This window comes from Moschus berezovskii, chromosome 14 (genome assembly GCF_049115385.1).
Source record: "Moschus berezovskii isolate FMDL1 chromosome 14, NW_MosBer_1.0, whole genome shotgun sequence".
NCBI lineage: Eukaryota > Metazoa > Chordata > Mammalia > Artiodactyla > Moschidae > Moschus > Moschus berezovskii.
The window spans coordinates 47,070,876-47,093,637 of NC_142473.1; the positions used below are offsets into that span (position 1 = coordinate 47,070,876).

General features: G+C 37.9%; 1 protein-coding gene across 4 annotated transcripts in view; it reads left to right on the forward strand.

The window, feature by feature from the left end:
- The window catches only part of SBF2 (SET binding factor 2), a 491,894-nt gene that overhangs the window by 212,537 nt on the left and 256,595 nt on the right, over window positions 1-22,762 (forward strand). For all 4 annotated transcript variants that reach the window (XM_055423393.2, XM_055423395.2, XM_055423394.2 and 1 more), the window contains exon 3: window positions 10,683-10,820. In XM_055423393.2, the coding sequence (XP_055279368.1) occupies window positions 10,683-10,820 (138 nt within the window). The remainder of the gene's footprint in view (window positions 1-10,682; window positions 10,821-22,762) is intronic.

The window sequence follows — 22,762 nt, forward strand, 5'->3', positions numbered from 1 at the left end:
CTGGCAATCTTGATTCCACTTTGTGCTTCATCTAGCCTGACATTTCTCATAATATACTCTGCATATAAGTTAAATAAGCAGGGTAACAATGTACAGCCTTGATGTACTCCTTTCCCAATATAGTACCAGTCCATTGTTCCATGTCCAATTCTAACTGTTGCTTCTTGACCGGCGTACAGTTTTCTCAGGAGGCAGGTAAGGTGGTCTGGTATTCCCATCCCTTTGAGTATTTTTCACAGTTTGTTGTAATCCACATGATTCAGAGGCTTTGGCCTAGTCAGTGAAGCAAAAGTAGATATTTTTCTGAATTCTCTTGCTTTTTCTATGATCCAATAGATGTTGGTAATTTGATCTCTGGTTCCTCTGCCTTTTCTAAACCCAGCTTGAACATCTGGACGTTCTTGGTTCATGTACTGTTGAAGCCTAGCTTGGAGAATTTTGAGCTTTACTTTATTAGTGTGTGAGATGAGTGCAATTGTGTGGTAGTTTGGACATTCTTTGGGATTGCCTTTCTTTGGGACTGGAATGAAAACTGACGTTTTCCAGTCCTGTGGCCACTGCTAAATTTTCCAAATTTGCTGGCATATTGAGTATAGCACTTTCACAGCATCATCTTTCAGAATTTGAAATAGCTCAGCTGGAATTCCATTACCTCCACTAGCTTTGTTCGTAGTGATGCTTACTAAGGGCCGCTTGAGTTCGCATTCCAGAATATCTGGCTCTAGGTGCGTGATCACACCATCATTGTTATCTGGGTCATGAAGATCTTTTTTGTAATTTTCTTCTGTGTATTCTTGCCACCTCTTCTTAATATCTTCTTCTTCTGTTTGGTCCATACCATTTCTGTCCTTTATTGTGCCCATCTTTGCATTGAAATATTCCCTTGGTGTCTCTAATTTTCTTGAAGAGATCTCTAGTCTTTCCCATTCTATTGTTTTCCTCTATTTCTTTGATCACTGAGGAAGGCTTTCTTATCTCTCCTTGCTATTCTTTGGAACTCTGCATTCAGATGGGTATGTCTTTTCTTTTCTCCTTTGCCTTTTGCTTCTTTTCTCTTCTCAGCTATTTGTAAGGCCTTCTCAGACAGCCATTTTGCCTTTTGCATTCTTCGTCTTGGGGATGGTTTTGATCACCGCCTCCTGTACAGCGTTACAAACCTCTGTCCATAGTTCTTTAGGTAGTCTTATCTGTCAGATCTAATCTCTTGAATCTACTTGTCACTTGCACTGTATAATTGGATTTGATTTAGGTCATACCTGAATGATCTCGTGGTTTTCCCTGCTTTCTTCAATTTAAGTTGAATTTTACAATAAGGAGTTCATGATCTGAGCCGCAGTCAGCTCCTTGTCTTGTTTTTGCTGACTGTATAGAGCTTCTCCATCTTTGGCTGCAAAGAATGTAATCAATCTGATTTTGGTTTTGACCATCTGGTGATGTTTATGTGTAGAGTTGTATCTTGTGTTGTTGGAAAAGGGTGTTTGCTATGACCAGTGCGTTCTCTTGGCAAAACTCTGTTAGCCTTTGGCTGTAGTCCAGGTATTCCTGACTTCCTACTTTTGCATTCCAGTCCGCTATGATCAAAGGGACATTTTTGTGTGTGTGTGTTAGTTTTAGAATGTCTTGAAGGTCTTCACAGAACCATTCAGCTTCAGCTTTTTTGGCGTTAGTGGTTGGGGCATAGACTTGGATTTCAGTGATATTAAATGGTTTGCCTTGGAAATGAACAGACATTATTCTGTCATTTTTGAGACTGCTCCCAAGTACTGCATTCCGGACTCTTTTGCTGACTGTGAGGGCTACTCCATTTCTTCTAAGGGATTCTTGCCCATAGTAGTAGATACAATGGTCATCTGAGTTAAATTCGCCCATTCTGGTCCATTTTAGTTCACAGATTCCTAAAATATTGAAGTTCACTCTTGCCATCTCCTGTTTGACCACTTCCAATTTAGCATGGACTTAACATTCCAGGTTCTTGTGCAACAGCGTCAGACTTTACTTCCATCACCAGTCACATCTACAACTGGGCGTTGTTTTCCCTTTGGCTCAGCCTGTTCATTCTTTCTGGATGCAGGTCAGGAAGCAACAGTCAGAACTATACATGGAACAACAGACTGGTTCCTGACAGGAAAAGGAGTACGTCAAGGCTGTATATTGTCACCTTGCTTATTTAACTTACATGCAGAGTATATCATGAGGAACGCTGGGCTGGAAGAAGCACAAGCTGGAATCAAGATTGCCGGGAGAAATATCAATAACCTCAGATATGCAGATGACACCACCCTTCTGGCAGAAAGTGAAGAGGAACTAAAAAGCCTCTTGATGAAACTGAAAGAGGAGAGTGAAAAGGTTGGGTTGAAGCTCAACGTTCAGAAAACAAAGATCTTGGCATCTGGTCCCATCACTTCATGGGAAATAGATGGAAAAACAGTGGAAACCTTGTCAGACTTTATTTTTTTGGGCTCCAAAATCACTGCAGATGCTGATTGCAGCCATGAAATTAAAAGACGCTTACTCCTTGGAAGGAAAGTTATGACCAACCTTGATAGTATATTAAAAAGCAGAGATATTACTTTGCCAACCAAGGTCCGTCTAGTCAAGGCTATGGTTTTTCCCATGGTCATGTATGGATGTGAGAGTTGGACTGTGAAGAAAGCTGATTGCTGAAGAATTGATGCTTTTGAACTGTGGTGCTGGAGAAGACTCTTGAGAGTCCCTTGGACTGCAAGGAGATCCAACCAGTCCATTCCAAAGGAGATCAATCCTGGGTGTTCATTGGAAGGACTGATGCTAAAGCTGAAACTGCAATACTTTGGCCACCTCATGCGACGAGTTGACTCACTGGAAAAGACTCTGATGCTGGGAAAGGTTGGGGGCAGGAGGAGAAGGGGACGACAGAGGATGAGATGGCTGGATGGCATCACCGACTCTGTGGACATGAGTTTGAGTGAACTCCGAAATTGGTGATGGACAGGTAGGCCTGGCCTGCTATGATTCATGGGGTCGCGGAGAGTCGGACTGAACTGAACTGAACTGTTCATTCTTTCTGGAGCTCTTTCTCCAGTCTTCTCCAGTAGCTTATTGGGCACCTACCGACCTGGGAAGTTCATCTTTCAGTGTCATGTCTTTAGAGTACTAGTAGATGGGTCTAATATTCTGCCTTTTATAGATGAGGAAACGAAGGTTCTGAAAGGGTGAATGAAATGCTGAAACTGCACAGTTACTAAGCAGGGTAAAGAAAACAACCTGGCACAGAGAGCTTCTGTATTGTTGAGCTTGTTTCTATTTCTGTTCCATTTCTCCAATAATGTTAACAAGATATATTCTTTTTCATATTTTTAGAGGTAGGTTTACTTTTTAGAGTACTTTTATATTCATAGCATAATTGAGCAAAAACTACAAAGAATTCACATATATTCTCAGTTCCCAAACATGCAGCTTTCCGCAGTATCAGTATCCCTCACCACTGCTGCTGCTGCTGCTAAGTCACTTCAGTTGTGTCTGACTCCGTGCGACCCCATAGATGGCAGCTGACCAGGCTCCGCCGTCCCTGGGGTTCTCCAGGCAAGAACACTGGAGTGGGTTGCCATTTCCTTCTCCAATGTGTGAAAGTGAAAAGTGAAAGTGAAGTCGCTCAGTCATGTCTGACTAGTAGCGACCTCATGGACTGCAGCCCACCAGGCTCCTCTGTCCATGCGATTTTCTAGGCAAGAGTACTGGAGTCATTTGCCATTGCCTTCTCCGATCCCCCACCACAGTGATATATTTATCACAGTTGATGAATGAACTCACATTGATCACGTCATCATGAACCGAAAGCTGTAATTTACCAAGATTTCATTCTTGGTGTACATATATAGATTTTGATGACTACATAATAATATGTATTATTATGTATATACATATATATGTATATTCTTACACAGAATAGTTTCCCTGCTCTAAAAATCCTCGAAATTCTGACTGTCTTCCCTGCCATAGGTAACTATTAATCTTTTTGCTCTCTATGGCTGTGTATTTTCCTGAATATTATATATTTGGAATTTTACTATATGCAGCCATTTCAGACTACTGTTTTTCACTTAGTAATAGTCAAGGCAATGGTTTTTCCCGTGGTCATGTATGGATGTGAGAGTTGGACTGTGAAGAAAGCTGATCGCCGAAGAATCGATGCTTTTGAACTGTGGTGTTGGAGAAGACTCTTGAGAGTCCCTTATACTGCAAGGAGATCCAACCAGTCCATTCTAAAGGAGATCAATCCTGGATGTTCATTGGAGGGACTGATGCTAAAGCTGAAACTGCAATACTTTGGCCACCTCATGCGACAAGTTGACTCACTGGAAAAGACTCTGATGCTGGGAAAGGTTGGGGGCGGGAGGAGAAGGGGACGACGGAGAATGAGATGGCTGAATGGCATCACCGACTCTGTGGACATGAGTTTGAGTGTACTCCGGGAGTTGGTGATGGACAGGGAGGCCTGGCGTGCTGTAATTCATGGGGTCGTGGAGAGTCGGACACGACTGAGCAACTGAACTGAACTGAATGTGTATTTACGTTCCTCCATGTTTTCTCATGGCTTGATAGCTCGTTTATTTCTTTGTTTTTGGCTGTGTTGGGTTTTTATTCTTGCCCGAGCTTTTTCTCTAGTTGTGGCGAGATGGGAGCTACTCTCCAGTTGCAGTATGGGGCTCCTCTTGTGGAGCACAGGCCCTATGGTGTGCAGGCTTCAGTGGTTGCAGCATATGGCTAAGTAGTTGCAGTACCTGGGCTCTAGTGCACAGGCTTACTAATTGTGGCACACGGGTTTAGTTGCTCCGCAGCATGTGGGATCCTAACGGACCAGGGATTGAACCCATGTCTCCTGCATTGACAGGCAGATTCTCTACCACTGAGCCACCAGGAAAGCCTGACTGCTCATTTCTTTTCAGTGCAATAAAATATCCCTTCACCTGGATGTGCCTTCACTTACTGAAGGACATCTTGGTTATTTCCACATTTTGACATTTATGAATAAAGCTGCTATAAATATCCACGTACAGGTTTTGTGTGAATATATGTTTTCAACTCCTTTGGGTAAGTATTTGGCTTTTATGGTAAAAGTATGTTTAGTTTTGTAAGAAACTGCCATACTCTCTTACAATGTGGTAGTACCATTTTACATTCTCACTGGCAATAAGTAAGAGTTCCTGTTGTCCTATATTTTTGTCAGCATCTGGCCTTGTCATTATTTTGTATTTTGGCCATTTTAATGAGCATGTGGCAGTGTCTCATTCTTTTAACATGCAGTCCCTTATGGTCCCATCACTTCATGGCAGATAGATGGGGAAACAGTGGCTGACTTTATTTTTCTGGTCTCCAAAATCACTGCAGATGGTGATTGCAGCCATGAAATTAAAAGACGCTTACTCCTTGGAAGGAAAGTTATGACCAACCTAGACAGCATATTAAAAAGCAGAAACATTACTTTGTCTCCTCAAGGCTATGGTTTTTCCAGTGGTCATGTATGGATGTGAGAGTTGGACTATAGAGAAAGCTGAGCACAGAAGAATTGATGCTTTTGAACTGTGGTGTAGGAGAAGGCTCTTGAGAGTTGCTTGGACTGCAAGGAGATCCAGCCAGTCCATCCTAAACGGGATCAATCCTGGGTGTTCTTTGGAAGGACTTACGTTGAAGCTGAAATGCCAGTACTTTGGCCCCCTGATGCGAAGAGCTGACTCATTTGAAAAGACCCTGATGGTGGGAAAGATTGAGGGCAGGAGGAGAAGGGGACGACAGAGGATGAGATGGCTGGATGGCATCACCGACTCGATGGGCATGGATTTGGTTGGACTCTGGGAGTTGATGATGGACAGGGAGGCCTGGCGTGCTGCGGTTCATGGGGTCGCAAACAGTTGGACACGACTGAGCAACTGAACTGAACTGAACCATGAAGTATGATGTTAAACATCTTTTCATATGCTTATTTGCCTTCTTTATATCTTTTTTGGAGAGAGATTTATTCAGAAAGAAAGTGAAGAAGAACCGAAGAGTTTCTTATTATCCTGTACTGTTCTTGGTCGCTCAATCATGTCTGACTCCTTGTGACCCCATGGACTGTAGCCTGGCAGGCTCCTCTGCCCATGGGATTCTCCAGGCAAGAATACTGGAGTGGGTTGCCATGCCCTCCTCCAGGGGAATCATCCTAACCCAGAGATCAAACCAGGTGTCTTGCATTGCAGGCGGATTCTTTACCAGCTGAGCTACCAGGGAAGCCGAGAAGAGTCGCTGGATAAGCGTGAAAGAGGAGGAGAGTGAAAAAGTTGGCTTGAAACTCAGCATTCAGAAAACTAAGCCCATGGCATTTGGTCCCATCACTTGATGGCAAATAGAAGGGGGAAAAAGTGGAAGCAGTGACAGATTTTATTTTCTTGGACTCCAAAATCACTGCAGGTGGTGACTGAAGTCATGAAATCGAAAGATGCTTTCTCTTTGGAAGGAAATCTTGAGAAACCTAGACAGCATATTAAAAAGCAGATACATAACTTTGTCGACAAAGGTCTGTGTAGTCAAAGCTATGGTTTTTCCATCTGTCATGTACAGATGTGACAGTTGGATCATAAAGAAAGCTGAGTACTGAAGAATTGATGCTTTGAACTGTGGTGTTGTTGACAACTCTTGAGAGTCCCTTAGACTGCAAGGAGATCAAACCAGTGAATCTTAAAGGAAATCAACCGTGAATATTCATTGGAAGGACCATTGCTGAAGCGCCAATATTTTGGGCACTTGCTACAAAGAGCTGACTCTTTGGAAAAGACCCCAATGCTAGGAAAGACTGAAGGCTATAGGAGAAGAGGGCAGCAGAGGATTAGATTGATAAGATGGCATCATTGACTCAGTAGACATGAATTTGAGCAAACTCCAGGAGATAGTGGAGGACAGAGGAGCCTGGCATGCTATAATTCATGGGATTGCAAAGAGTTGGACATGACTTAGCAACTGAACAACAATCTTATTCAGATATTTTGCTGTCTTTTAAATTGAGTTGTTCACTTGCTTATTTAGTTTTAAAATCTCTTTTGTATATTTTGGATGATAATACATTATCAGATATGTGTTTTGCAAATATTTTCTCCCAGTCCTTAATTTATCTTCTCATTTTCTTGACAGCGTCTTTCACAGAGCAGAAGTTTTGAATTTTAATGAAGTCTGACTTATTGACTCTTTCTTTCCTGGTTTATAATTTTGGGGTTGTATCAAAGTCATTGCCGAAACAAATATTATCTTGGTTTTCTCCTACGTCGTCCTCTATATATTTTATAGTTTTGTATTTTGCATTTAGATGTATGGTCCACTTTGAGTTTATTTTTGTGAAGGGTACAAGGTCTGTGTCTAGATTTACTTTCTTGTATATGAATATTTTGTTGGTCCAGCACCATTTGTGAAAATACTGTCTTTTCTCCACTGTGTTGCGTTTGCTCTTTTCTCAAACTTCAGTTGATTGTATTCGTGTGGTCTGTTCCTGGGCTGACTGTTCTTCTTAATTGGTCTATTTATATCTTCATTCACCAGTACTGCACTGTCCTGATTCCTGTATCTATATAGGAAGTCTTGAGGTCAGATAGTGTCACTCTTCCAACTTTGTTCTCCTTCTATTTTGAGTTGGCTATTCTGGGTCTTTTGCCTCTCCACATCAACTTTAACATATGTCATATGGATATGTCAATATCCATAAATAACTTGCTGGATTTTGGGGGGGGATTGCATTGAATCTATAAATCAAACTGGGAAGAATTGTAACTTGACGATATTGTGTCTTCCTATTGATGAATATTGGAATCTCTCTATTTCTTTGATTTCCTTTGTCAATGTTCTGTAATTTTTATATAGAGATTATACATAGTTTATTAGGTTTATACCTAAGTATTTAATTTTGAGGGTGCTAATACATGAAGATGGTATTGTGGTTTTTAATATCAAATGACATTTGATCATTGTTGGTATATATAGGAGACTTGACTTTTGTTTATTAACCTTGTATCCTGGAACCTTGCTGTAATTGCTTATTACCTTCAGGTTTTCTACAGAGATGGTCATGTCATTTGGGAGTAAAAAGATAGTTATTCATTCTTAATCTGTAAACATTTTATTTCCTTTTTTTTTTTTTCTGACTCATTGTATTAGCTAGGACTTTCAATATAATTTAGAAAAGGAGTGGTAAGAAGTGACATCCTTGTTCCTAATCTTAGGTAGAAAGCATCTAGTTTCTTAACATTAAGTATATTGTTAGCTGTAGTTTTTTTTAAGTGTTCTCTAACAAGTTAAGGAACTTCCCCTCAATCCTTACTTTGCTGAGAGTTTCTGTCGTGACTTGGTATTTGATTTTGTTAGATTCCTTTTTTGCATTTACTGATACGATCATGCACTTTTTCTTGTTTAGCTTCTTCATGTGATTAATTGATTTTCAAATGTTGAACCAGCTCTGCATACCCAAAATGAATCTTATTTTGTCATGGTGTGTAATTCTTTTCATATGTTGGCATTTTCAACTTGCAGATATTTTGTTAAAGCATTTTGTAACTGTGTTCATGAGAGATGTGTGGTGGTGGTTTGGTCACTAAGTCGTGTCTGACTCTTGCAGCCCCATTGACTGTAGCCTTCCTGGCTCCTCTATCCATGGGATTCTTTAGGCAAGAATAGTGGGGTGGGTTGCCATTTCCTTCTCCAAGGGATCTTCCCCACCCAGGGATTGAACCCGGGTCTCCTGCATTGCATGCAGATTCTTACCAACTGAGTTACAAGGGAAGCTCAGTGATATGTAGTTTTATTGTAATTTTTTTTTCTTCTGGTTTTAGTATTAGGGTAATGCTGGCTTTATGGAATGAGTCAGGAAGTATTTCTTATGCTTCAGTCTTACGGAAGAGATTATAGAGGATGTTGTAGTTTTGTCCTTCAATATTTGACATTCACCAATGAACCCTTTGGGACCTGATACTTTGCATTTTGGAAGATTATTAATTGTTGATTCAAATTCTTTAATAGATAATGGGTCTATTCACATTGCCTATTTTTTGGTGAATTTTATCAGATTATGTCTTTTGAGAAAATGATTTTATCTAGATTATTAAATTTGTGTATATAGACTTATGCATCAGTTCAGTTCAGTTCAGTCGCTCAGTCGTGTTCGACTCTTTGCGACCCCATGAATCACAGCACACCAGGCCTTCATGTCCATCACCAACTCCCGGAGTTCACTCAAACTCATGTCCATCGAGTCGGTGATGCCATCCAGCCATCTCATTCTCTGTTGTCCCCGTCTCCTCCCGTCCCCAATCCCTCCCAGCATCAGAGTCTTTTCCAGTGAGTCAACTCATCGCATGAGGTGGCCAAAGTATTGGAGTTTCAGCTTTAGCATCAGTCCTTCCAATGAACACCCAGGATTGATCTCCTTTAGAATGGACTGCTTCAGTCTTACGGAAGAGATTATAGAGGATGTTGTAGTTTTGTCCTTCAATATTGGAGATTCACCAGTGAACCCTTTGGGACCTGATACTTTTCATTTTGGAAGATTATTAATTGTTGATTCAAATTCTTTAATAGATATGGGTCTATTCACATTGCCTATTTCTTGGTGAATTTTATCAGATTATGTCTTTTGAGAAACTGATTTTATCTAGATTATCAAATTTGTGTATATAGACTTATGCATAGTATTCCTTTATTATCTTTTTAATGTCTATAGTAATGTGTCATCTTTCATTTTTGATGTTAATAATCAGTATCTCTTATTTTTAGTTTGTCTGGCTAGAGGCTTGTTGACTTTAATCTTCTTTTTGAAGAACTAGCTTTAGATTTTGTTGCTTTTCTCTATTGATTTCCTATTATAGATTTCATTGACTCCTGATCTAATTTTATTATTTCTTTTCTTCTGCTTACTTTGGATTTAATTTGCTCTTCTTGTCCTAGTTTCCTAAAACTTAGATTATTTATTTTAGATTTTCTTCTTTTCTAATATATAAATTCGCTGCTTTAAAATTGCCTCCAAGCACTGCTTTTGCTGAATCCCACAAATGTTGTTATATTTTCATTTAGTTAAAAATATTTGAAAATTTCTTTTGAGATTCTTAGAAGTGTCTTGTTTAATCTCCAAGTATTTTGGGATTTTCCAGCTGTTTTTCTGTAATTGACTTTTAGTTTAATTTTACTGTGGTCTGAGAGCATGCTTTATATGAACTCTATTCTTTTAAATAAATTAAGATGTATTTTATAGCCCAGAATGTGGTCTGTCTTGATGAACAAAGTCTATTTTTCAGAATTGAAGTCTTAGGTTAATGATGATATTTTAAAATAATTCTATTTTCCATCCATGGTAGATACTGAGTACTTTTATATCTTCAATTATCTCATGATTTGTTCTGATGACACAGAACTTTTCATCTCAGTACTCTGTTCCTATGGATGCCAACTTAGGTCTTAGAATGTGTGGCATCTCTGGAAAAATCTAGGCTGTCTTCTTAAAACATATGCACATTAATGAAAGTATGCTAACGTTATGAATCTGATTGATTTTAAAAATAATAGCTGAAGTGACATATCTGAAAAATTTTTGTAAACGGGAAAACATTGAACATTCTTGAAAGATTTATAAATAATGAATTTACCTTATACTTTTAAGATGTAACTGTTTTATTTTTTTCTATCTGATTTAGTTTTGTCAGCCTGGCGGATGGCAGCTGTCCAGAGAGAGGAAGCAGCCAACGTTTTTTGTGGTGGTCCTGACAGATATTGACTCAGATCGACATTACTGCTCGTGCCTAACCTTTTATGAAGCAGAGATCAATCTTCAGGTGCAATAACTTTTCTAGCCAAATTATAGCCAAGGGGCACCTTTTTAGGAATCTTTTTATTATGCTATATTTGTTTTTGTTAGAACTGCGTTTGAGTTCTGTGATCTACTTTAAAAAGGCTTAGGTACTGTATTGTTGGAGAGAGCAAAAAGGTAAAGTAATTGACCAAGATCAATTGTTCTTCTTTAAAATATTATTCATAGTCTGCATATTTCTAAGAATAGCACATCTGCAAATTGGTTGATAAGAAGATTTGTATCTGCTCATGGTGAAGCTGTGGTTAGTCCCTTTTAGTCCTTCTCCTGAGGTAGCTTTCACAGAATATAGAGCATTTAATCCGAATATTTATAAATCACTTGTCACAATGCTTGATATTATTTTTTAAGCACTGAAGTAACTGTTAGCTCATTATTATTAGTGGTGTTATTATCAAAATGATAGTACTGAAATTATTAGGCTAGAACTATAGAAATTAAAAGTACTGGTCTTTCAGAGTATTAGTTGGGGTTCTCTCTGTTTCAGATAACTAAATACTGCCTCTAATTTAATCAGAAAGGATATTATGAGAAAGTATTGCTCCTTTGTGGTGCATTTTCCAGCCAAGAATACTGGAGTGAGTTGCCATATCCTTCTCCAGGGATCTTCCTGACTCAGGGATTGAACCCAGGTCTCCAGCATCATGAGCAGATTCTTTACTGTCAACCACCACTATAACCTTCATAATAATTGCACTAAAAAAAAAAGTCCTTTCTCCCACATGTAGCCACTGTCACGTGTTGGTGACTTCTGCTTTAAGTATCATATGGCTTGTTTCCTTGTGTAAGTCTGATTGCCTACAGATTCCCCCCTCCAACCCCCCGCAAAGGAATCAGAAAAACTTTTTTGTTGTTATATGTTAACTTGTTGTGCACAAATTAAGTCTCTCTAGTATGACAAGGAAACTATAAAACAGTTTGCAGGATGTTGAAGGAGCCAATTTGCATTATTTGTTGTGCTTTCTGAAGTGGCCTCACAAAGGAGCATTTGTTATTTTTGCTATTTTAATTAAATGCCATGGTCTGAATGTTCTTGATGCATAAATTTCATTTTCCTCTGTAAGAGTAAACAAACCAACTATCATGGTACTGATTCACATCATCAAAGTTCATTAGAGCAATGTATTAAAACTAGTATGCTGGTTTTTAATTTACAGTGATAAGTTAAAAGTTTACATAGAATAAAATATATGTTATCTATATTATCAGCACACTTTCTCCGTATTGTCAGATCTTTGTGGGAAGCCATGTCAAAATCAGATTCATTTTGATTGTGGAATCAAACAAAGGAATTTTTCATGTCAGAGATTTAACACCTGCCAGATTAACACAGCCAATTGTTTGTGTAATTGACCCTTAAACAACATGGGCTTAAACTGCACAGGTCCACTTATACATGGATTTTTTTTTCAGTAAATATAGTACTACTCGATCCATGGTTGGTTGAATATGTGGATGCAGAACACCAACTGTGAAGGTAATGTGTGGATTTTCAACTGCACAGAGAAATCGGCATCTCTGAATCCTGCATTGTTCAGGGCCAACTGTTTTTTAAATTAATAATTATCTGTATAGTCAAGGCTATAGTTTTTCCAGTAGTCATGTACCAATGTGAGAATTGGACCATAAAGAAGGCTGAGTGCTTTCGAACTACAGTGTTGGAAAAGACTCTTGAGAGTCCCTTGGACAGCAAGAAGATCAAACCAGTCAATCCTGAAGGAAATCAGCCCTGAATATTCATTGGAATATTAATGCTGAAGCTGAAGCCCCAGTACTTTGGCCACCTGATGCGAAGAGCTGACTCATTGGAAAAGACCCATATGCTGGGAAAGATTGAAGGCAGGCAGAAAAGGGATCAACAGAGGATGAGGTTGTTGGATGGCATCATTGACTCAATGGACATAAGGTCTAGCAAACTCCAGGAGATAGTGAAGGAAAGGGAAGCCTGGCATATTGCAGTCCATAGGGTCACAAAGAGTCAGACACGACTGAGCAGCTAAACAACAACAACAACAACAACATGTTGTCAGTGCAGACAGAAAACTTAAATGTCTATGATTCTAATCATTTCTGTCCTAGATAGCATTCGAGTGGGTGTTGCCAACAGTTAGCTAATTCAATTCCCATTTTGATCAGTTCATTCTGATGAGAAAGAATGTTCTCTAGTTGAGAGCCTCATTGTCTCTTTCAAGGGACCTTTCATTTCTCTGTTGATCTTTTGAATATTCAAGTTAGTTCTGAGAATGCAATATTTTCTTTTATTTCCGTATTTCTGAGGGTGCCTCTGTACAACTCCCTAGAATTATAAAACTGATTATTTTGGTTCTTATTCCTCTCTCCATCATTGCCAACCCCCTTCACCTTGAATAAACTTACAGACAAGTAATACATTAAGATTACTGTAACAGGATTCCAGTTCAAGATGGCAGCAGCCCACTACTATGGACAAACTGAATCTGTGGCTACACACGGAGCAGTTTCTGCTGAAAGAAATCCAGAAACTAGCTGAGCAATTCCTGTATATCAGGCTAATGAGAATATACCCACACTGAAGTGAGTAAAAAAGGCTGAGATGCAATCTCACCATAAACCCCATCCCTGGCACAGAGACATGCAATGCAATCGGGAAGGAACTTACAACTCCAAGCTCCTCCCCTGATGTGCCAAGAGTTTGGACCCAACATTTACTGCCCATATTTTTAGACTTCCACTTGAGGTATGGACCCCAAAAACACCAGCTCTGAAAGACAGTGGGGCTTTTTGTTCATGAGACCCACCAGAGTGTAACAAAGAGAGTTATTAATGGGTTTTCAAGGATTTGCTAAGGCTCAGCATGGATGAAACAAAGAGAAACTCATCTCTCAGTCTTTGCTTGAAAAAATTCTGGGTGCATACTTTAAAAGCTACTGCCTGAGGGTCAGGACTTAAGAGATAACTTCAAGCAAACCAACGTTTGCATTATATAGGGATCCTAGGAGACGTAAAGAGAGTGAAAGGGGAAGAAAACTTATAAGAAGAAATAATGGGTGAAAACTTTCCTAACCTTTAGAAAGAAACAGACATTCAGACCTAGAAGCCCAGAGATTTCCAAATATGATTAATCCAAAGAGACCAACACCAAGGTACATTATAATTAGTGTCAAAAGTTAAAGACAGAGAGAGAATCTTAAAAGCAGCAAGAGAAAAATAACTGTTCTTAAAGGGGAACCCCGATAAGAAGATGAACAGATTTCTTCAGCAGAAACTTTGCAGACCAGAGAGAAGTGGCAAGATTTATTTAAATTCCTGAGGAAAAAACCTGCCAACCAAGAAGATTTCACCTGGCAAGCTGTCCTTAAGAATTGAAGGAAAGAGTTTTGTAGACTAGCAAAAGCTAATCACCACTAAACTGGCCTTGTAGGAAAGGTTAAAGGGATTTCTTTAATCTGAAATGAAAAGGTGCTAATTAGTAATAGGAAAACATGTGAAAGTATAAAACTCACTTGTAATGGTAAATGTTATATGTAGTAAAATAAAGATGAAGAATTATGAAACTGCGAGGAAACAGTTAACAAAATGACAGTAGTCAATACATAATAATCAATAATTATTTTAAATGTAAAATGACTAAATTTCCATTTCAAAGGTATAGAGTAGCTGAATGGATTTTAGAAAATAAAATACCACAAAACAGAATGACCTGAAACAAAACTCACTTCACTTTTAAAGACGTACATTGGCTGAAAAGGAAGGGGAAAATAAGATACCTCATGCAAATGGAAATCAAAAGAAAGCTGGGGTAGCTGTACTTATTATAAGAAAAAAATGACTTTGAACAAAAAACTGTAACAAGAGACAAGGAAGGTCACTGTATAATGATAAAAATAGTTCATCAAGAGAGATAATATTTATAAATATTTATGCATCTGTTGATATTAGAGCACCTAAATGAATAAAGCAAATCCGAAGATAAAAATTGATGATAATACAATAGTAGTAAAAGATTTAATTACCCCATATTCAGCAGTGGAGAGATCATTCAAACAGAAGATCAATAAGGAAAACTGGATTTAAACAGTATGTTAGACGAGATGCACTTAACAGACATTATGTGTGTGTTCGGTCACTCAGTCATGTCTGATTCTTTGCAGCCCCATGAACTATGTTCCACCAGGCTTCTCTGCCTATGGAGTTTTCTGGGCAAGAATACTGGAGCATGTGGCCATATCCTACTCCAGGGATTTTCCTCACCCAGGGACTGAACCCTTAGCTCTCGCACCTCCTGCATTGGTGGTGGATTCTTTACCACTGCACCACCTGGGAAGCACCAACAGGACATATGGAGAACCTTCCATATGATAGCAGCTGAACATACTTCTCAAGCATACATGGAACATTCTCTAGGATAGATTATATGGTAGACCACAAATCAAGTCAGTACATTTAAGATTAAAATCACATTAAGCTTCTTTTCCAACCACAGAAATGTAGAATTAGAAGTCAATTACAAGAAGAGGACTGGAAAATTTAAAGCTATGTGGAGTTAAGTAATACACTACTGAGTGGGTCAAAGAATACACTAAAGAAGAATTTAAAAGAACTTGAGAAAAATGAAAAAGAAGATACAACATTCCAAAATTTATTGACTAAATCAAAAGGGGGGAAATTTACAGTGATTATAGTAATTAACACCTACATTAGGAAAAGAGCAAAACCTCAAACAAGCAAATTAAGTTTACACTGTAAGGAGACAACGAAACTAAGCCCAAAATTAATAGAATGAAGGACATAACAAAGATCAGAGTGGAAATAAATGAAACAGTAAGCTCTTAAAAAAAAGTAAACACTTGGGGATAAACTCCTTAACAAAGGTCTTGCCAGTGACTTGGATTTTTTTGTTGTTGCTTAGCAGAAGTAAGTAATCTTTGGGGAAATGGAAATCAATAACATAATGAAATATCACCTCATACATAATGAAATATCACCTAACACTGCCAACTGTTAGAATGGCAGTTATCAAAAAGATAAGAGAAAACAAGTGTATACAAGACTGTAGATAAAGTGGAACCCTTGTGAACTGTGGGTGGAAATGTGAATTGGTGGGAAATACTATGGAAAATGATAATGGAAATTCCTCAAAAAATTAAAAATCGAACTGCCTTATAATCCAGCAATACCACTTCTGAGTATGTATCCAAAGGAAATGAAAATAGGGTATGGAAAAGATACCTGCATTCCTATGTTCATTGCAGCATTATTCACAATAGCCAAGATACAGCAACAAGCTAAGAGTCCATCAACAGTTAAATGGATTAAGATGTTTCTTTATTATTGTAAATATTAATTATCTTTAATAGACCCCACTCTCCTTCCCCTACTCCACTCCATCTTTCTCCTTAGACAGACAGACACACACACATTTTTCTGAACTATTTGAAACAAATTAGTGTTTCATTTCTCTTTGCCCTAAAATATTCAGTGTGTATTTCATGAGTTAGTTTTTTTTTCTTACATAAACATAGTATGGTTATCAGTATCAGAAAACTGACATTGGTAATACACCTTTATCTCCTCTACCGTCCATATTCAGTTTTGTCATTTAACTTAATGTTCTTTATGCCTTTCCCACTGTCTTTTTTTGGTCCTCCAGTATAGGATGTAGTTTAAAAAAAGCATGTGTTGCATTTAATTATCATTTCTCTTTTGTCTGTTTTCATCTGAAATAGTTGCTCAGCCTTTGACATTTTCAAATAATGCAGGTCCGAATGCCTCTTTTAAATAGAACTCTTAATATTTTTTGTTTTTCTAATATCTCTCACTTTAGATTCAGGTTATCCATCAGTAGTTGGAATACTACCAGTATTTGGAATACCAAGTGTATGTCCTTCTAAGGGTACATATCTGGAAGTACACAATGTCTGTCTGCTACCAGCCTGACCTACTGATGTTCTTTTTGAGTACCTGGTTTGGTGATAGTCAGATATCTCCGTTGTATACTTGCTTTTTTTTTTTTTCCTTGCAACTAATAAGCTGTGTGTGGTAAGATACTTTGACTGTAAATATTCTGTAACTCATTAATTATCCCTCTACCCTCCCACCACATTTAGCATTTAGTGATGATTCTTGCCTATGCCAGTCCTTAGTATGATGTTTGCAAAATGACTATTTTCCAACTATGCACACCCTCTACCTATACCTTTACCAGTCAGCAGTTGACATTTTACCTTTTCTGTCTTATCTGTCTATGTTAGATATAGTCTCATGTATTCTAGTTTCTTTTTTCTTCAATAGTATATAATTAATGGTTTTCATTGTTGTAATATACAGATTGTCTAAGATTTGACCAGTGATTACCCCATCAGAATGGTTCCTGTGTTCCCTTGTCAAAACCCCATCACAGTTTTTTTTTTTAAGCCTTTTTAAACTTTCTGTCATAACAAGGTTATCCAGGATCACGTTTTTCCTTCCTTCAAGTCTTTAAATCAGCCAGTACTTAAAGGAGCCCTGGCTCATTTGAGTAATAAATAATATTAAAAACCAAGATCGGTGTTCTCATATATTTAGAATTAACACTTGAAAATTATTTTTCTTTTTAGCTCAGATATTTTCCTATTTGCCACTTTAACTGGACCAAACCATTGTAATTTATTTAATATTCACAATTACGTTACACAAAGTTAGAGTCTGCTTCTTTTGAGTTTAAGTTATAAGATTTCTAGCTCCTATTTAAGTTCACCTAGGTAGTAGATGCTAGCCAGAATTATATAACAGCTTTTCTGGGTGAAGAATAGAGAGATAATATCTTTTGGAATTGGTCCAAAAAATGGTAAAAACAATGATGTAATATTTGAAAAAGATATTATTGAAGTCCAGATGATGTTCCTTTCTGGGTCATCATTAATGTTGTTCCCATTTTCAATGTGAACAGTTAACTATGTCCTTTTTAAAAAATGTGTTTTTCTTTTATTTTTGGATCATATCATCAATTCAAAAATAGATCTTTTAATTCTCATTTGGTGTGAATTACTTCATACCAAATATACTATGACACATTATTTGGAAGTCTAAGGAAGAGGAACTTAGGGACACAAACCATCCAAAGTATAATTGTGCAACTTAAAAAATTTTGGCTCTTATCTTTCTAAGTTACAGTAACACTGTCAAAAAACACAAGCAAAAGTTTGGCATTAAATTTTTGATAACATATTCCCAGAATTATTCAGTTAGGCAATGTGATTATAACATTTTTTAAGTAATCAGTAAAATATGATAGATGTGAGGTACTTTATTATATGACTTAACCTAAAAAAATGATGGACCTGTCTAAATTTTTTGAACTTCCCAGGTGGCACTAGTAAAGCACCCGCCTGCCAATGCAAAAGATTTAAGAGACATGGGTTTGATCCCTGGATTGGGAAGATCCCCTGAAGATGAAAATGGCAACCCACTCCAGTGTTCTTGCCTGGAGAATCCCATGGACAGAGGAGTCTGGTGGGCTACAGTCCATAGGGTTGCAAGAGTTGGACATGACTGAAGCAACTTAGGATGTGTATCATGTTAGAATCTTTTAATGAGTCTGGAAATGTATCTGTGAACCAATAATAATGCAGTTCAAACTAAAGACATTTTGGTATGTCAGCAACCAAGTGTGATCAAAGGAGCAAAATGAATGAATGTTCTTTAGAATAACGTTGACACATAGGAGAAGCATAATGAAGATTTTATTTTCTTTGTTTTTTAGATGGGAATTTTTTTAAAATACAAAATTTAAGTGACTAGTATATAAACCCCATTACACTTGACCCAGCTTTAAAAATTATCAGAATTTTGTCAGTCTTTTAAAATTTAAATCCCTTTTTTTTTTAAATAGGGAGAGACATTTTAAAGCAAACCCCAGACACCATAATTAACTTGCAGATATTTTAGTGTGTACATGCTACATGCATGCTTAGTCCCTCAGTTATGTCTGACTCTTTGCGACCCCATGGACTGTAACCTGCCGTGCTCCTCTGTCCGTGGGTTTTCCAGGCAAGAATGCTGGAGTGGGCAGTCCTTCCCTTTTCCAGGGGATCTTCCCAATGCAGGGATCAAACGTGGGTCTCCTGCATTAGCAGGTGGATTCTTTACTGTCTGAACCACCAGGGAAGCCCCAAATACTTCAGTATATATCTCTAACTGATAAAGATTTTTTTTACATTACCAATCTGCCATTATAATATTTAAAAAATTAATTGCAGTGAATAATCCCTTGAGTGAGTGAGTGAAGTTGCTTAGTCGTGTCCGACTCTTTGCGACCCCATGGACTATAGACCAGCAGGCTTCTCTGCCCATGGGATTCTCCAGGCAAGAATACTGGAGTGGGTAGACATTTCCTTCTCCAGGGGATCTTCCCAACCTAGGGGTTGAACCCAGGTCTCCCGCATTGCAGGCAGACACTTTACCCTCTGAGCCACCAGGGAATAATCCCTTAGTATTATCTAATATCCAACTTATATATTTCTAAATTTAAAACTTTATCTCGAAAACGTCTTGACTTATTCAGACAAATTCTGCACATTATATTTGGTTGATATTTCTTCAGTTTTTGCTGTAACAGGCCCTCTTTTGGGGGCAGTAGAGAAATTGGGTCATTTGTCCTATGGAAAGTTCTGTATTTTGGATTGGGCTGATTAATTCTCCATATTATTTTTACCTCTGTTCTCCATTATATCTCTATTCTCCAGTTTCCGTAAAGTAATATTTAGATCTAGAGGCTTGATTGGATTCACATGCAATTTTTAAAGCAAGATCACTTCAAAGATTGTACTGTACTTCCTATTGTGTCTCATCAAGATAAACTTAACTTCTGGTGGTTCTACTTATAGTATTGTTAAGATTGATTTGTGAGTTTGGGGTGCTGCCAGCCTTCACTTAGTAGTTTGGGATCTATTGATGATCTTTGCCTAAATACATTATTTAAGTAAGAATTGAAAAAGGTAAATTCTTCCTTCTATTATTCTTTCTGTGTTTATTAACTGAATTTTAGTTATTAAATAGAACTTTCATTGACTACAGTTAGATTGGTAATACTGGAGCGGGTAGCCTTTCCCTTCTCCAGGGTATCTTCCCAACCCAGGGATCAAACCCAGGTCTCCTGCAAGGCAGGTGGATTCTTTACCAGCTGAGCTATCAGGGAAGCCCTTTAGCCATCTTTAGAAGTGATCAATTAAAAATTATAAACTTAGGGATTTTTGTGTTTAAATCAGTCGATCATGATTTTTATTTATTTTGATTCTGTTAGTCTTTGACAGATTCTTTACTTTTTTACTAAGATGAATAGGCTAATTTTGTACATTTTTGTGACTCAAAATTAGAATGTCATTTCTAATGGAAAATAGTATTTAATAAGTTCTTGATTGTATAAATGAATTAATTACACTCTTATGATGCTTAGCACAGTGTCTGGCGTATATGTTACAGTTATTATTTTCTTTTATATTCTCATATTGATTAGCTTAAAACTGCATGATCTCTGGGCTTCCCAGTTTGCGCTAGTGGTAAAGAACCCATCTGCCAACGCAGGACACCTAACTGATGCGGGTTCGATCTCTGGGTAGTAAAGATCCCCTGGAGGAGGAAATGGCAACCCATTCCAGTACTCATGCCTGGAGAATCCCATGGGCAGAGGAGTCTACAATCCATAGGGTCGCAAAGAGAGGGACATAACTGATCCCTGCATCAGCAACATCAGTATCACTAGGTAACTTGTTAGAAATGTAAATTCTTGGATTCTACCTCAGACCTACTGAATCAGAAATTTTAGGGGTGGGACTCAAAAATTGGTTTTAGCAAGCCCTAAGTGATCCTGTTGTGCACTAAAGTTAGAGAACCACTGGTCTAGAGTAGAAGTTTCTAACTTGTGGTGAGAATTGGCCACAGGCATGCTGAATATTTTCTTAGGGCAGCTGTAAAGTGCCCTAGCTTGCAGCAGCGTTATCTATGTTCTAATCTTTTCAAATCTCACTTTACTCTATGAAATGTGAGAATTAACGAAACAGGTATAAAATATAATAATATATTTATTAAATAAACATTGTATTAACTTAGTCTTCTTAGGATATAGAACATAGAAATATATGCATATTTCACTTTCATACATTTTCTATCCTAGAACAGCTTGTGACAGCCTTACTCAGCATATGTTTCATAGGGCACTAGGTCCTCTAGATGCTTTTAATAAGGAGGGTTTCATTGGTCCAGTAAGTTGGAGAAATAATTCATATCTTCTTTGCTTGACATTGCACAAATGAGATTTGCCTATCAAAGTCTGAAAATTCCTGCAGTATTGAAACCTTTTTAACTTGGCTTTAATTTATTGTTTCCAAAATTTTTGATTAGGAGACCTTTTTACCTAAGCAATGTCTGTTAGCCTCCAGCAGAAGACACTTTGGAAAATGCTGCCTTATAAGTATATATGTTTAAAAAACTTACGGCTTGTGTGCCTCTTAAAAATAGGGAGCTTTCTGGATGAATATATAATAGCCCTACAAACGAATTTGCCCTACTTTTGGAATAGTGGTGAGTCCAGGAGCTGTTGAAGGGGAAAATATCAGGATATTTTCTTTGCTAGAGGTAAACTGCATTCTGAACTGAAGACTAGTGGCCCAGTTGTCTGAAACTTTGAAATCCTAAAATATGTTTGTCTCATGTAGTCATTATTTTTCAGACCGATGCAAGAATAAATTAGGTTTTGTCATATAGACTTGTCAACATAATTAAGGGACTATTAGGCAAGAAATGAAGTTTTCAGGGGGGAATTGTAGACCTTACAGAATTTTGCAACTACTCAGACTCCTTTATTTCCAATTTTGGAAGATCTTAAAGTCCTCAAATTGCTTAGCTGAGGCAACTCTATATAATGGTATACTGTAATAAATTGCTTTTCAAAAAGGAAATATAAAACAGGAAATTTTTTACTTGCATAATTCCGTTCATAATTTTTAAAAAATTTAATTGGTGAATAATTGCTTTAAAAATATTTTTAGTTTTCTGCCATACAACAGTGTGAATGAGCCATAAGTATCCCTCCCACCCCCTGCCCCCCCCACCCCATTCCACTCCTCTAGGTTGTTACAGAGCTCTGGGTTGAGTTCCCTGTGTTATATAGCAACTTCCCACTTCATATGTTAATGTATATGTTTCAGTATTACTCTCACAATTCATCCCGCCCTCTCCTTCATCCTCCTTTTAAAATTGAGTGTTTAAAGAAATTTTGTAGGGAGAATTAGTAGGAACTCCCTGGTGACTGAGACAGTAAAGAATCTGCCTGCAATGCCGGAGACCTGGGTTCAGTCCCTGGGTCAGGAAGATCTCCTGGAGAAGGGAAAGACAACCCACTCCAGTATTCTTGCCTGGACAAAGGAGCTTGGCAAGCTTCATTCCATGGGGTCGTAAAGAGTTGGACACAACCGAGTGGACTGAGTGACTAACACACACACACAGTATGAAACAGTATTGCTGAAAATGAGCTTAGCACAGATGATATTGGATGCAGTTAGTCTTTTCAGAATAGAAGAGACAGGAGTCAAGCATCAGGAGTATAGCAGAGATGAGAATGAAGTATTCTACCTGGGTGATAGGATAAGCTTCTTACAGATTGTGCCTATCTGTTATATGTAGTCATCCATAAAATCAGTATTCTAATAATTTTTAGCATTTTTGCCCAAGGATATGTCTGAAAGGCAGTAGTTCTTTTAGGGCAGATTGCTATGGTGGGTACTAATTTATCCCATATTTTTGAAGCATGAAGAGTTTGCGAGCTACATAGAATGTAAACTACATAGAAGCTGGGAATGCCACTAGTAGAAGTGGTCCTTATTAATAATAGGTAGGAAAAAAATACCAGTAAGTGGGCAAGTTGTGGCACATGCTTACACTAAATATGAGATA